The sequence below is a fragment of the Macaca mulatta genome, chromosome X (genome assembly GCF_049350105.2).
Source record: "Macaca mulatta isolate MMU2019108-1 chromosome X, T2T-MMU8v2.0, whole genome shotgun sequence".
Classification (NCBI taxonomy): Eukaryota; Metazoa; Chordata; class Mammalia; order Primates; family Cercopithecidae; genus Macaca; species Macaca mulatta.
In genome coordinates, this window is record NC_133426.1 from 125,036,590 (window position 1) to 125,050,384 (window position 13,795).

The 13,795-nt window shown below is 39.3% G+C and overlaps 1 protein-coding gene across 5 annotated transcripts in view; it reads left to right on the top strand.

The window, feature by feature from the left end:
* Positions 1-13,795, top strand: part of DOCK11 (dedicator of cytokinesis 11) — a 189,595-nt gene that overhangs the window by 77,234 nt on the left and 98,566 nt on the right. For all 5 annotated transcript variants that reach the window (XM_028842425.2, XM_077989509.1, XM_015128074.3 and 2 more), the window contains exons 11-16: positions 808-948; positions 2,291-2,503; positions 7,066-7,188; positions 8,647-8,729; positions 13,026-13,148; positions 13,333-13,409. In XM_028842425.2, the coding sequence (XP_028698258.1) occupies positions 808-948; positions 2,291-2,503; positions 7,066-7,188; positions 8,647-8,729; positions 13,026-13,148; positions 13,333-13,409 (760 nt within the window). The remainder of the gene's footprint in view (positions 1-807; positions 949-2,290; positions 2,504-7,065; positions 7,189-8,646; positions 8,730-13,025; positions 13,149-13,332; positions 13,410-13,795) is intronic.

The following is a 13,795-nucleotide window of genomic DNA, read 5'->3' on the forward strand; positions in this document are numbered from 1 at the left end:
TTTTATTTTTTTGTAGAGGCAAGGGTCTCACTGTCTTGCCTAGGCTGGTCTCGAACTCCTGGGCTCAAGCCATCTTCCCTCCTTGGTCTACCATGTTAGTTTTGATGCTTCCTATACCCATTCCTGTCAATTTTGCCTCCTGCACAGCTCATAAAGGAAAGCAAATTTCGACTGTCCTGGAACATATATTGTGTGTGGAACACAGAGAATAAACACATAGGAAAAGTAATATTAGAAAGATAGAGAAAGGGAGTATAGACGGTCAGGGAGTGTGCAGTTTTCTATAGGGAGTTAGGAAAGGTCTCCCTGCAGAAGAGTCGATTGATCAGAGACTTGGAAGTGAGGGAGCAAGCCATGCAGCTATCTGAGGGAAGAGGGTTCCTGACAGAGTAGCAAGTGCAAAAGCCCTGGCGTGGGAGTGTCTTTGGTGTGCTGGCAAAATAACCAAGGAGGCCAGTGTGGCTTGAAGAGGGAAGAGGGCAAGTGTGGTAGGAGATGAGGTCAGAGCGGTGTGAAGAGACAGGGAATCATGCCATGTAGGACTTTGTAGGCCGTAGTACAGACATGTGACTTTTCCATTGCCTTTAGATCCGAGTTTCATCATCTCCCTCTAGGATTTCTCCATCACTGTTTAACCTTAGTGTAAAAAGTCGACAAAGGCTTGTTAAATGAAAACATAAAAAGGGTTCAAATGAAGAATGGACAGAGAACTGTTGGATTTTTGCCATTTTTGGTATATTGATGTAAATCTATGTTAATATGAATCCTATCTTTTTTTGAAAATGATTCATACTATCTCTTTTATAGAGGTTGGACTTTTCAGGAATTGAACCTGATATAAAGCCATTTGAAGAAAAGTGCAACAAACGTTTCCTGGTAAATTGCCATGATTTAACTTTCAATATCTTGGGCCAAATTGGAGACAATGCAAAAGGACCACCCACAAATGTATGTATGACTTTGCCTTCTACCCTCCTTGCATCAGTGCATTAAAGAAATGTCTTTCTCAAAATAATTTGTAAAGCAAACCTCCGTGACATGCAATTTACCTATATAACAAACCTGCACATGTACCCCTGAACCTAAAATGAAAGTTTTATATATATAAAAAAGAAATCTTATTACAATAAAAAATGAAGAAACATCTTTGTATGACTGAGAACTATTAATAATTGACTATGTGAAAATGCCAGCGCCACATATTATGATAAATTTGACATGCAAGAATTTTATACATCTCTTTCTTTTGCCAAAATATGACTATGTTCTCATTTTGAGGATTCGTGAAAATCTTACCTACTCAGAAGAGCAGATAGAGTAGGCTCTTGATGTTCAAGAGGAGCATGTCTCCCAAACTTGCAAAATCCTCAAATGCGTAAATTCTACTAGATAATATGTTTTCTTCTATGAAATTGGCTCGTAGCAATAAGTAAGGATCACCATAACCATGCTGGGATACAGATGCTGTGCAGTCTGCTAGGCTCGGTCACTATTCTATAGCATTAGATTCATTTTGGTCTACAGAGAAAATTCTAAGTGATGGCTCTCATGGATCATTTGAGTTGCTTAAAAATCCTTGAAACTGTAAGTGTAAAACCTTCCAAGAGACTGTTTTTTATGTTCATCTTTATTTTTTGGTTCTAGTTTTGTCTATTAAAAATAAAACAGTGATGATAGACTCTCTTACAAAATAGCTTAAAAGTACAGCAGACTTTTCTGTGTGTAAAGGGTTAATCTTTATGCCATCTGGCATGAAATTTCTCTTTGTGACCATCTTTCAAATGCCATCTGTAGAGAGGAATCATGTCTTCCAAAATTGCTGATAGGGCAAAGCTTTTGTCAAGTAATTTGATGTTGATTGTTATTAGCTCTTATGAAATGTATAGTCAAGTAAGTTGGAACATAACAGAAGAGAATATTTATTTCTATACTGTAATATTGGCATTATTTTTTAGGTAGTTTCAGTAAACGTGTAAAGAATTAAATTTTATTCATAGAACATTTCGTGTTATTTAAATGTAGCTTTTGATTTCTAATTCTTTTTGTAAACTTTATAACTTGTGAAATTATCTACACCTGACAGAAGTTAAAATGTGATGAAGTCTGTTGTTTTGGAATACTCTTTGTTCTGTGCAGATAAGCCATAATATAATTTTAGCTAAGTTTTGAACTCAGAAAGGAATTGTAGTCACAGAAACTGGAGGAATAAAAAACTTATTTTGCACTTGTGCGCCTCCCCACCATGCCCCTACTAAAGTCTCAGTTTTAAAATATAACTTTTTATTCCCAGGTTGAGCCCTTTTTTATCAATCTTGCCTTATTTGATGTAAAGAACAATTGTAAGATTTCAGCAGACTTTCATATAGACCTGAATCCCCCATCTGTCCGTGAAATGCTGTGGGGCTCTTCAACCCAACTGGCCAGTGACGGTAGCCCAAAGGGCTCTTCACCCGAATCTTACATTCACGGAATTGCCGAATCTCAGTTACGCTACATACAGCAGGTAATGAATGACCTTTAGTCTTAGCAGCACGTTCAGAATAAGAAACAGAAATATTCTTGCATTATTTCGTGGTTTCAGACCAATGTTTTCATGACATTCTCTCTCATAAGGTCTTTCGATAGATATTTTTCTGGTGACTGAAGTTTGAGGGCAAAAATGGAAACCAGTGAACATGCTAGTAACATGTTATCAAAGGAACATTTTTAATGGGACCATGATGTGAGATACAAGGGAATTATTTTGCGAGATACAAAGCTGATACAGGCCAGGCGCAGTGGCTCACACTTGTAATCCTGGCACTATGGGAGGCTAAGGTGGGCGGATCACTTGAGGTCAAGAGTTTGAGACCAGCCTGGCCAACATGGTGAAACCCAATCTCTACTGAGGGTACAAAAAAAATTAGCCGGGCGTGGTGGTGTGCGCCTGTAATAACAGCTACTCTTGAGGCTGAGGCAGGAGAATCGCTTGAACCCAGGAGGTGGAGGTTGCAGTGAGCCGAGATCACGCCACACTGCACTCCAGCCTGGGTGACAGAGCAAGACTCCGTCTCAAAAAGAAAGCTGATACAAACACACATAAACACACCTGCACCCACACTCATGTGTATACTTCTGAGCAAGGCAATAAGTGCTTGAAAGTTTTGGTTTTTAAGAAAAATTGACCCTAAATTAACTCTCCCACCCCTAATTTTCATGTCCATTCTGAGTATGAGTAGGTCATTTGAATGGAGCGTATGGTCTCTTTATACAAGGAGTTTTACTTGAAAAGCAATGAGTGGGAACTGCTTGTGTCATAGCTGTAATGCTATACTCTTCTGTTTTATCTGGAGCAAAGATTCCCTTTCAGAAAGAGCTTAACTGTTCCTTGGAATTCTGACCTCTGACCAGACTGGAGGCCATAAGAAGTTAGCGGAGTGGATTGATCATCTGCTCGCTAGACTTTTGCAGCTAAAAGGAAATGAGAGCATGGCATAGAATTAAAAGGAGAAAGAGGCATATGAACAAAACTGTTCATGTTGTAAGGAGATTGATTTTTTTTTAAATAAAAATATCATTCTTTTTTTTCCTGATTATAATAAGTACATTCTTATGTAGAAAATTCAAATAATATAAGAAGTGTAAAAAAGAAAGTAAAATTCGCCACCAAAAGACAATACCTATTAACATTTTGGTAAACATCTTTTCAGACATCTCTGTTGTGTATATAGAAATACATACACATTATGTATATGCTTATAAAATTATATTCATGCTGTTTTATACCTACTGTATTCTTTTAATATGTTTATCATCCTACATCAATATCTATAGATCAGTCATGTTTATATTAAAGGCTAACATGACATTTCATTGATTTAGCTACTTAAGACATTTCTAATTATTTGCTGTCAGAAATAATGCTGCATTGAATCTCTTGTGCACACATCTTAGCTCACTTGTTGAATTATCTCCTTAGAATAAATTCCAAGCATTGGGATTTTTAGGGTCAAAGATTATGCTGATTTATATAGATGATCAAACATTGGGGAAGACTTCTTTACATGGACTGTCACTGTCTTTTTGGGGCTGTGGATTTCTGGTGGCTTGTCCTCAAGTTGTCCCTTATTCCCTGATAGCCCCTTAGCTTGTTACTGAGACTGTAGTTGTCACCTCTGTGAACATTCCACAATGATGGTGGATGCTTCTGAAAGGGATTGAGCAAGTAAAGTGTTGTAAATATTTGAGAACCTGCTATTGAATTTTATGTTTAAAATTTCCTGCACAATATCAAATAAGTCATTTCAAGCCAATGTGTATTTCCCATATTACTTCAGTGTGTACCACTCAGCTGTATGTTCAATGCAGGAAGTTTAAATTATGATTTCAGATGTCATCCAGTTTCTAATTTGGGACAGGAAGAAAATCAACATTTGAAAAAGATCTCCTGTGTGCCAACATTATTCCATCAGTGTCTCGTGTAATCATAATAGTTTATGAAATGATATAATCACTACTGTTTGACAGATGGGGAAACTGAAGCTCAGGGAGGTTAAGTAAGCTGCTCACCATTACACAGCTAGTAGTGGTGACAGTAGGATTTGAATTTAGGTCTGTTTGAAATAATTTGATCAAGAATAGTAGATGAATGTAATTAAGTGCTGAAATATAGAACACATAGCACACGCCCTGCCACACCCTGGGAGCTTTGTAAGTGCTGGTGGCTGGGGTAGAGGACCTGGCCCATTCTCTAGCTGGAGGGGCCAGCAAAGTGGATAAGAATCGCCCTGGGGTGGGGAGGCATATTCATGCCCCTTGGTGGGAAACAAGGACTGGGCCATAGACCTTGTCCTAAACGGCCAGACCTCCAGCCCGCGTGGGATTTCTGGGCTCTCTCTGGCCACCTTTTGCATTCTGGGGACAGGGAGAGGACCAGAAGCTGATGGGACAAAAGGTAAAACAACCCCAAAGAGTGTCCCCCATCATTGGAATCCCTGGGCAGTTAGAAAATGGACATCTCTGTGCCTCAGCATCCTCATCTACAAGTAGAGGTGGTGACCATACCTGTGTCCAAGGGCTGTGGGGAGGCACAAACAAGGTGCGTGGTTCTAAGAAAACACTCAGCACTGTGATGGGCACACTGGGTTTGGTCAGTGCAACGTAGTAGCTAGGAGTAGTAGCAGTAACAGTGATCTCAAGCAAGTGAAAACAGCAAGCTTTTATCAATTATCAACTACCTTAAAATTATAGTACTCATTGCTGGCATCAGTAGGAAATGCCTAGAGTACTGGGAATGGGAAGCCATAGGTGCTCAGTAAATGTTAGCTATAGCAATAATCAGTATTACTGTTCTCAAACTCCTGGGCTCAAGCAGTCCTCCTGCCTCAGCCTCCCAAAGTGCTGGGATTACAGGCATGAACCACCACACCCAGCAGTATTACTGTTCTAATCTGGCCTCATCATATGAGATGTTGGGTGTATGGACCTCAGGGCTGAGAGAGAATATAGCTTGGGCTGTATAATCTGGAAGCCTGGACTGCAGTCTTCTTCACCCACTTACTCACTGCACAAACCTTTCTGAGCCTCCATTTCTTAATCTATAGAATGTGTATATAGTAGTGCCTACATTTCAAGGTTTTTATGAAGACTGAATGAGATAAAGCATGAAAACCATCTAGCATGGTTATGTGGCAGTGAGCGTAACACCGCACTCAAGGCGTACTGCTCAGCATACCTTCTGCAGGGAAAGCTCGGGCAGTCTGCCAGCGCGGTCAGCCTCACAGCTCAAACAGCATGTTCCCGGCAGTACTAGAAGCCAGGTTCTGTGACCTTGGGATGCTTTGGTGGGCCACCTGGGTAATAACAAGGTACCTGATGTGCATTACTTCATTTAAGCCATACAAGAGATGTATGAAGTCACTACTATCATGCTATTTCACAGATGAGAAACCTGGGACTTAGAATGTGACTTGCTTAAACCCATAAATGTTGGAGCCAGAACCCAAGAAATTTGACAAGCAATTTTGAACCACTTTGTTCATTTTCTCAAGCAAATTTGAACCACTTTGTTCCGTGCTTGCTGCTTGGGAATTCAAAGCTGAGTCAGCCATTACTTGGGACCCTTCTAAGCTATTTGACTTGAGGGGAATTATTAGCCTTTTACACTCAATTTTCTATTCTGCCCTGTCTAGCTTCAAGGGTTCTGTCTGGTACAAAGGAGATAATGTGTCTGAAATGCATTGGAAACTGGAAATCACTATATTAACAAAGTTGGTAATATACCAAGGAAAAAACGAAATTTTAGTAGAGACTCAGTGATAGATTTTTTCGCTCGAATTCATTAGTGATGCCCCTTTAAACAACAGGCATAACCAACTAACATGCTATGTAGAGGATATTATGTTTGGAAGGAGTCAAACTGGACAGGAGGTGTTCCTGTTCCACATGCATTCAAAGAAAAATGTAACTTTGGTTGCATCTGCATTAGTACGTTTAAATAAAGTGTATGGGGACAAAATGAGTTTTGGATTCTCTGTCTCCCACCTTTGCATTGGAAGCACAAGAGCTCTTGAACTGCAACAAAGGAATGTCCTCTAGAGGATAATTTAGCTTTTCCATATTAGAGCAATAAAGTTTCTGTTTCCTTCTTAGTGGAAATAAATATTAGTTAACTATTAATTGCTCTTGAGTTACATGCAGCTGCATTTAAAAACATATATCTAGTTCCACTTGAGAAATGTACACTATTTTAACACACATCAATTAAGCCAAACAATGTACATTGTATTAAATTAGGTCAAAGAACTCACTTTGCATACACAACCAAACCAAAGAGGCAAAGCAGCAGCAGTGACACCTGCACTACGGAGGCTAACAGATGTGAGGTTGGTGACAAGATATAAAATCCATTTTGAAAAGAACGTTGGAAGCTTTGAAAACTGTGTGAAAGGAGATTCTATCTATTTCTAGGGTCCTGGACACGATCCTTTGTTGAATATGAACATTCTTTACTAAAAATCATGAACCATAAACAACCATATGTACAAGGTTACGTAAGAAAGTCTAACGGAAGTACTTTTTTCCCAGGGAATTTTCTCAGTGACGAATCCACATCCTGAAATTTTTCTAGTTGCAAGAATTGAAAAGGTGCTGCAGGGAAACATTACACACTGTGCAGAACCCTACATCAAAAATTCTGATCCAGTAAAGGTAATTTATAAAGATTGTTGATCGACATTTCACCTTAATGTAAAATTTGCCTTTTACTGATATTTTAAATGCTATTGCTTTGAGCATGCTATATATTCTGAAAACATTGTATACTGTGTATGTATGCTAAAACTTGAACATGGCATATTTTCCTATTGTCATTGATGTTCTTTTAATGTGATAATCTGATTTCTGCTTGATTATCAAAATAAGAGCCAAAAGCTTTTAGGCAACATCTGCTAATTGACACCATGTCCTTGACAGTAGCCGTTCTTTTCCTTACAGCCCTACATAAAGCCCTAGAATGAATGTCAGAGCTGGGAGATTAAAGATGATCCAGTCCTATAGTTCCCAAATGTCAGTTCATACCCAGATTTACTCCTGTCTGTGATGAAACGGGAAAGGAAAGACAGTGAACATTTCATGAAGCTAAATGTGTTTAATTCGGAGGGCTGCCCTTTATTCTGAGATCTTTGCCCTTCCTGCTTTTTAAAGGTTATGCATATCTTCCTTTCATGAAATGTTGGCATATTAAATGGCAGGGATTTAAAAAATTGTTTTGTTGAATGTCCTTAAGTGGCAATATTAAAAGTTGGCAACCCTATATTGTCATCCACATTTCTAGAAAATTGTGAAATTCAAATGTTTGGAAATCACTGCTCTAATCTCATCCTCTCCTTTTATAAATGGGAAAACTGAGACCCCAGGAGGGAACGGTTCATGGTTGAGTTCATTAGTAGCACTCCAGCCACTGTGTATTTATGAAACATCAGTCTGTTGTACATGGCATTTCGTTGTGTACCCAAATACTGTTTATTAAGTGGAAGTTGCCGATGTGATGGGACTAATTTGTGGAGGAAAAATGTCTCAACAATATAGATAAAAGCCTCCAGCACTCTGTATCCCTAGGGATAAGCATCCAGCCAGCATTTCGAGGTCTGTTTAGACTCTATAGGCAGTTTGTCTCCTTGTCATCTCTCCGTGCCTGTGCAAACAGCAGCTCCTGCCCACACTTAGACTAATTGCATTGACTCCTGGTGACTTGCTCCTTATCTTGGGAGTAGAAAGGGCAGCTGTATCCATAAGAAACTTCTCCCAAGAATGATGAGCATTTGCCTGCTATGTGAAATAAAGTACATGTTAAAACCAGTGAACATTTTTCCAGTAGAGGTCTTTGGTGCAAAGTGTGCCCTATATCTATTTTGTCTGTCTTCTGCTGTAAATGACAGAAGCTCTGTTAATGAGAAAATCCAAAGCCTTTATGAAATACTTTGGACTTGAAAAATGGCTGGCTGATGCATGGTGTTCTGCTTGTGGCTATTTCTATGGTTTTTTTTTTTTTTTTTTCTCCCCGAGATTTTTGATGTTTTATAACGGTAAGTTGGGGAAATTATTATTCTGGGTGGGTCCATGGCAGTTTGAACAAATACAAGCCTATCTTCTTGTTTCTGACCTTAGACGGCCCAGAAGGTGCACAGGACAGCTAAACAAGTGTGTAGCCGCCTTGGACAATACAGAATGCCCTTCGCTTGGGCTGCCAGGTTTGTACAAATATAATCCTGACCCGCTCACTCACGTTCATATGTGAAGTTAAGGGCTGTTATACTTAACCAGCATTCAACAGTGTGTTTCTGGCAGGCCAGTTGTATCTTGGGACACTTGGGATGTAATAATTATTATTTTTGTTGTTGTTTTTGAGACAACAAGTTTCACTCTTGTTGCCCAGGCTGGAGTGTAATGGTGCAATCTTGGCTCACCACAACCTCCGCCTCCCAGGTTCAAGCGATTCTCCTGCCTCAGCCTCCCAAGTAGCTGGGATTACAGGCATGTACCACCATACCCAACTAGTTTTTGTATTTTTAGTAGAGACGGGGTTTCACCATATTAATCAGGCTGGTCTCGAACTCCTGACCTCAGGTGATCCACCCGCCTCGGCCTCCCAAAGTGCTGGGATTACAGGCCTGAGCTACTGTGCCCAGCCAAGAATGCTTTCTCTTAAACTTTGCTGTGCATCAAACACCCTCTCTCTTTTTTTTTTTCCATATGTCTTGCTTTAGGGAAGTTTTCTTTGGCTTTGGTTACTGTTCTGACTGACACCACTTAATTTTACTGCATTTAAAAGCAGAGTTTATTTGGTAGTAATGGAATTTTTTTTTTCAGAAAAGCAGAAATTACAGAGGGTTATGTGCAGTATGCCCCCTGTTTCAGAGTTGGTTGGGTTTATGCTTTGAAAATCTATCGTAGAATATTTCTGGAAAACATACTGAAAATTCAGAGGCAAATAATGAAGTCATTAAATGTGAGTGTGTAATTAATAGATTTTCTTCCTGATGACAAATTCTGCCAGCATGTGTTAACTATATTTCATACCTGATGGTAGGTTACATTATTTTATCCAAAGTTTGTAAATGCATGCAGGGATGACTTAAAACAGGTTTCTTGTTTATCCCCCTTTTTCAAGTACAGTTTCACTGACTTGTTTGTGGTACAGCCTGTACAGCTCACCAGGGCTTCTGCGGAAAGGGCACCGTGTTCTGAATAATTCAATCAATTATGTTCAGTGGGTACTAGGGAGTAGCATAAGGGTAGGAGATTCTAAGTTAATTAACTCTTTTATTTGTCACTATTCATAATCATTTCATTTTGGACAAGGTCTCAAAATGTATTGTATGATGGTAGATGAAAGATCACTATTGTCCTTGTGTTGCAGACTGGTAAAAAAACAACGATAACTAGGGATAGGTGAATGGCAAAGAGTAGCAGAGGTTGGTGTATGTAGGCATTATAGAAGGTGAGGTATGGCTTGTAAACATCAGCATATTTTTAAAGCTCCAGCCTGAAAAGTCCATTGCTGCTGCTGCTATTATTATTGTTAATAGTTATTGGCCGGGCACAGTGGCTCACACCTGTAATCCCAGCACTTTGGGAGGCCGAGGCAGGTGGATCACAAGGTCAGGAGTTCAAGACCAGCCTGGCCAACATGGTGAAACCCTGTCTCTACTGAAAATACAAAAATTAGCCGGGCGTGGTGGCAGGCGCCTGTAATCTCAGCTACTTGGGAGGCTGAGACAGGAGACTTGCTTGAACGCGAGGGGTGGAGGTTGCAGTGAGCCAAGATCACAGCACTGTACTTCAGCCTGGGCGACAGCAAGACTCCGTCTCAGGGAAAAAATATATATATATATTTACCAAGTGCTAACTCTGTTCAAGGCACTTATCTACGTGCTTCATGTCTATTGTCTTAAAAGGTGGGTACTGTTATCCCTGTCTTTGAAGATGAGGAAATTGAGGCCCAGAAGTGAAGCAGAAAGACAAAAATATAAATTATTTTCCAAGTTCACACAGCATGTGGCAGAACATGGATCAGAACCCAGGGCACCTGCCTTCACAGTCATCTCTAGACCACTGTGGCATACGGTCCCTCTTTGGGCCATACCAGTAGCTGTTTGATGCCGTTTTACCAGTAGAAAAAATAATTTTGAAGTCTTCAAAGTTAGAAGCTTTGATTTCCAGTTCTGATGAGGAATTAAGGTATTTTTTTCCTCCTGAATTGTTTTGGTTCTCAGCAGTAGTAAAAACTTAGTCAAAAGGCTGGGCTGGATGTTTAAAAGATATACGATAAACCCCTGTTTACTAGAAATAAAGGAGGCTTAGCAAAGGATATGAACAGACACTTCTCAAAAGAAGACATTTATGTGGCCAACAAACGTAGGAAAAAAAAGCTCATCATCACTGGTCATTAGAGAAATGCAAATCAAAACCACAATGAGATACCATCTCATGTTAGTTAGAATGGTGATCATTAAAAAGTCAGGAAACAACAAATGCTGGAGAGAATGTGGAGAAATAGGAATGCTTTTACACTGTTGGTGGGAGTGTAAATTAGTTCAACCATTGTGGAAGACAGTGTGGCGATTCCTCAAGGATCTAGAACCGGAAACACCATTTGACCCAGCCATCCCATTACTGGTTATATACCCAAAGGATTATAAATCATTCTACTCTGAAGACACATGCACATGTATGTTTATTGTGGCACTGTTCATAATAGCAAAGACTTGGGACCAAACCAGATGCCCATCAATGATAACTGGAAAAAGAAAGTGTGGCACATATACACCATGGAATACTATGCAGCCATAAAAAAGGATGAGTTCATGTCCTGTGCAGGGACATGGATGAAGCTAGAAACCTTCATTCTCAGCACACTAGCACAAGAACAGAAAACCAAACACCACATGTTCTCACTCATAGGTGGGAGTTGAACAATGAGAACATATGGACATGGGGAAGGGAACATCACACACTGGGGCCTGTTGGTGGGTGGGGGGCTTGGGGAGGGATAACATTAAGAGAAATACCTAATGTAGATGATGGGTTGATGGGTGCAGCAAACCAGCATGGCACGTGTATACCTGGGTAACAAATCTGCACGTTCTGCACGTGTATTCCAGAACTTAAAGTGTGTGTTCATATATGTGTGTGTGTGTATAAAGTATATATGTATGAAGTATGTGTGTGTGTGTGTGTGTGTGTATATATATATATATATATATATATATATGAAGTAGGAACAGTGGGGTTAATTAATGCCTATAACCACATCTTCAGAGGTACTGCCAGGGGGGAAATATGTTTCAGGCTATAGCTGCTTCCAGTGTGTTGGGTGCGTGTATATTGTTTTCCATTTTAGCAGTAGAACAGTTGCTTAAAAATGGGAGAAGAGGAGGGGAAGGGAATAATCAAGTTCATATGAGACACTATACATACATAGTCATCCCTCAGTATCCGTGGGGCATTGGTTCCAGGATCTCCCACAGATACCAAGATCTTCAAATGCCGAAGTCTCTGCTATAAAATGGCGTAGTATCTGCATGTAACCTACTCACATCCTCCCATGTACTTTAAATCATCTGTAGATTACTAATGCAATGTAAATGCTATATAAATAGTTGTTATACTATACTGTTTAGTGAATAATGACAAGAAAAATCTATTTGTGTTCAGTATAGACACAGTTCTTTTTTCCAAATAATTTTATCCATGGTTTTTTGAATCCACAAATGCAGAGCCCATGGATACACAGAACTGGCTCTATATTGTAATCGCCCCATATAAATTTATCCTTATGCTTTTTATGAACTTTATGGAAATATACTTCACCTTTGATAAAATTTACATATTTTAAATGTCTAGCCTCATGAATTTTCACGAATGTATACAGTTATGTAACTATCACCCCAACCAGATATGGAACATGTCTATTACCCCAGAAAATTTCTTCATGTCCCTTGTCTATTCAACCATCTTATCCCTGTCCCAGGCAACCACGGATCTGATTTTCACTACAGATGACTTTTTTTTATCTCTTCTGCACCTTCATATAAATGGAATAATGCAGCATGTCCTCCGATGTTTGCTTTCTTGTACTCAGTGTTCTTGAGATTCATCCATATTGTTGTGTGAATCAGTAGTTCGTTTCGAGCAGCATCTCCTTGTGTGAATATACAACAGTTTGCTTACCCATTCACTTTTTGATAAATATCTGGATTATTACTAGTTTGGAGCTATAGCAAATAAATCGTCTGTGAACATGTATTTATATAGATTTTTGTTAAATTGCTGCTGCACAAATTAAGAACATTCATGTACCATGTGGAAATATGCCTAGGAGTGGAATTGCAGGATTGTAGAGTGATGGGTGATTAACTTAACGAGAAACCGCCAAACCGTTTCCAAAGTGGTTTCACCATTTCACATTCCAACCATTGCTAATTTTATCTTAATTTATCAACATGGAATATCTTTTTTTTAAAATGCTTCTGTTGCTGTTTTAGACCCATTTTCAAAGATACTCAAGGCTCTCTCGATCTGGATGGGAGATTTTCTCCTCTGTATAAACAAGACAGTAGCAAGCTTTCAAGTGAAGACATTCTCAAGTTGCTCTCAGAATATAAGAAGTAAGTGTTTGGTGTTTCTGCAGTAAATAAATATAATAGATGAATCCTCAGTTCTTTCAAATGATGAATGTGAGTCATATATGGGAAAAGCAGAATGCTTAAAATTGTAAGTTTGGATGGAGGGGTAACCAGTGCATTCAGTAATCATAATTTTAACTCTAAAATATTATTATTTTATACCCAGGCCAGAAAAGACCAAACTGCAGATTATACCTGGGCAGCTAAACATCACAGTAGAATGCGTTCCTGTGGATTTATCAAGTAAGAACGTATTGCAAATAAACCTTAAGCATAATGTTTGACTGTCAGGTTGTTATCCTTTCAATATTTTTCTTGAGGTTTACATGGCATATGAGTTTCCCAGGGTTGCCATAACACAAAATATTATTACAAATTGGGTGGCTTAAGACAACAAACATTTATTCTCTCACAGTTCCAGAGGCTAAAAGTCCAAAATGAAGGTGTTCGCAGGGCCATGCTCTCTCTGAATGCTCTAGGGAAGAGCCATTCCTTGCCTCTTCCTACCTTCCAATAACTCCCGGCTAACCTTGGCATCAGTTGGTTTGTGGCCATGTCACTCCAACTGCTCCTCTGTCGTCGCATGACCTTCTTATAAGGACACCAGTCATTGGATTTAAGGCCCATCT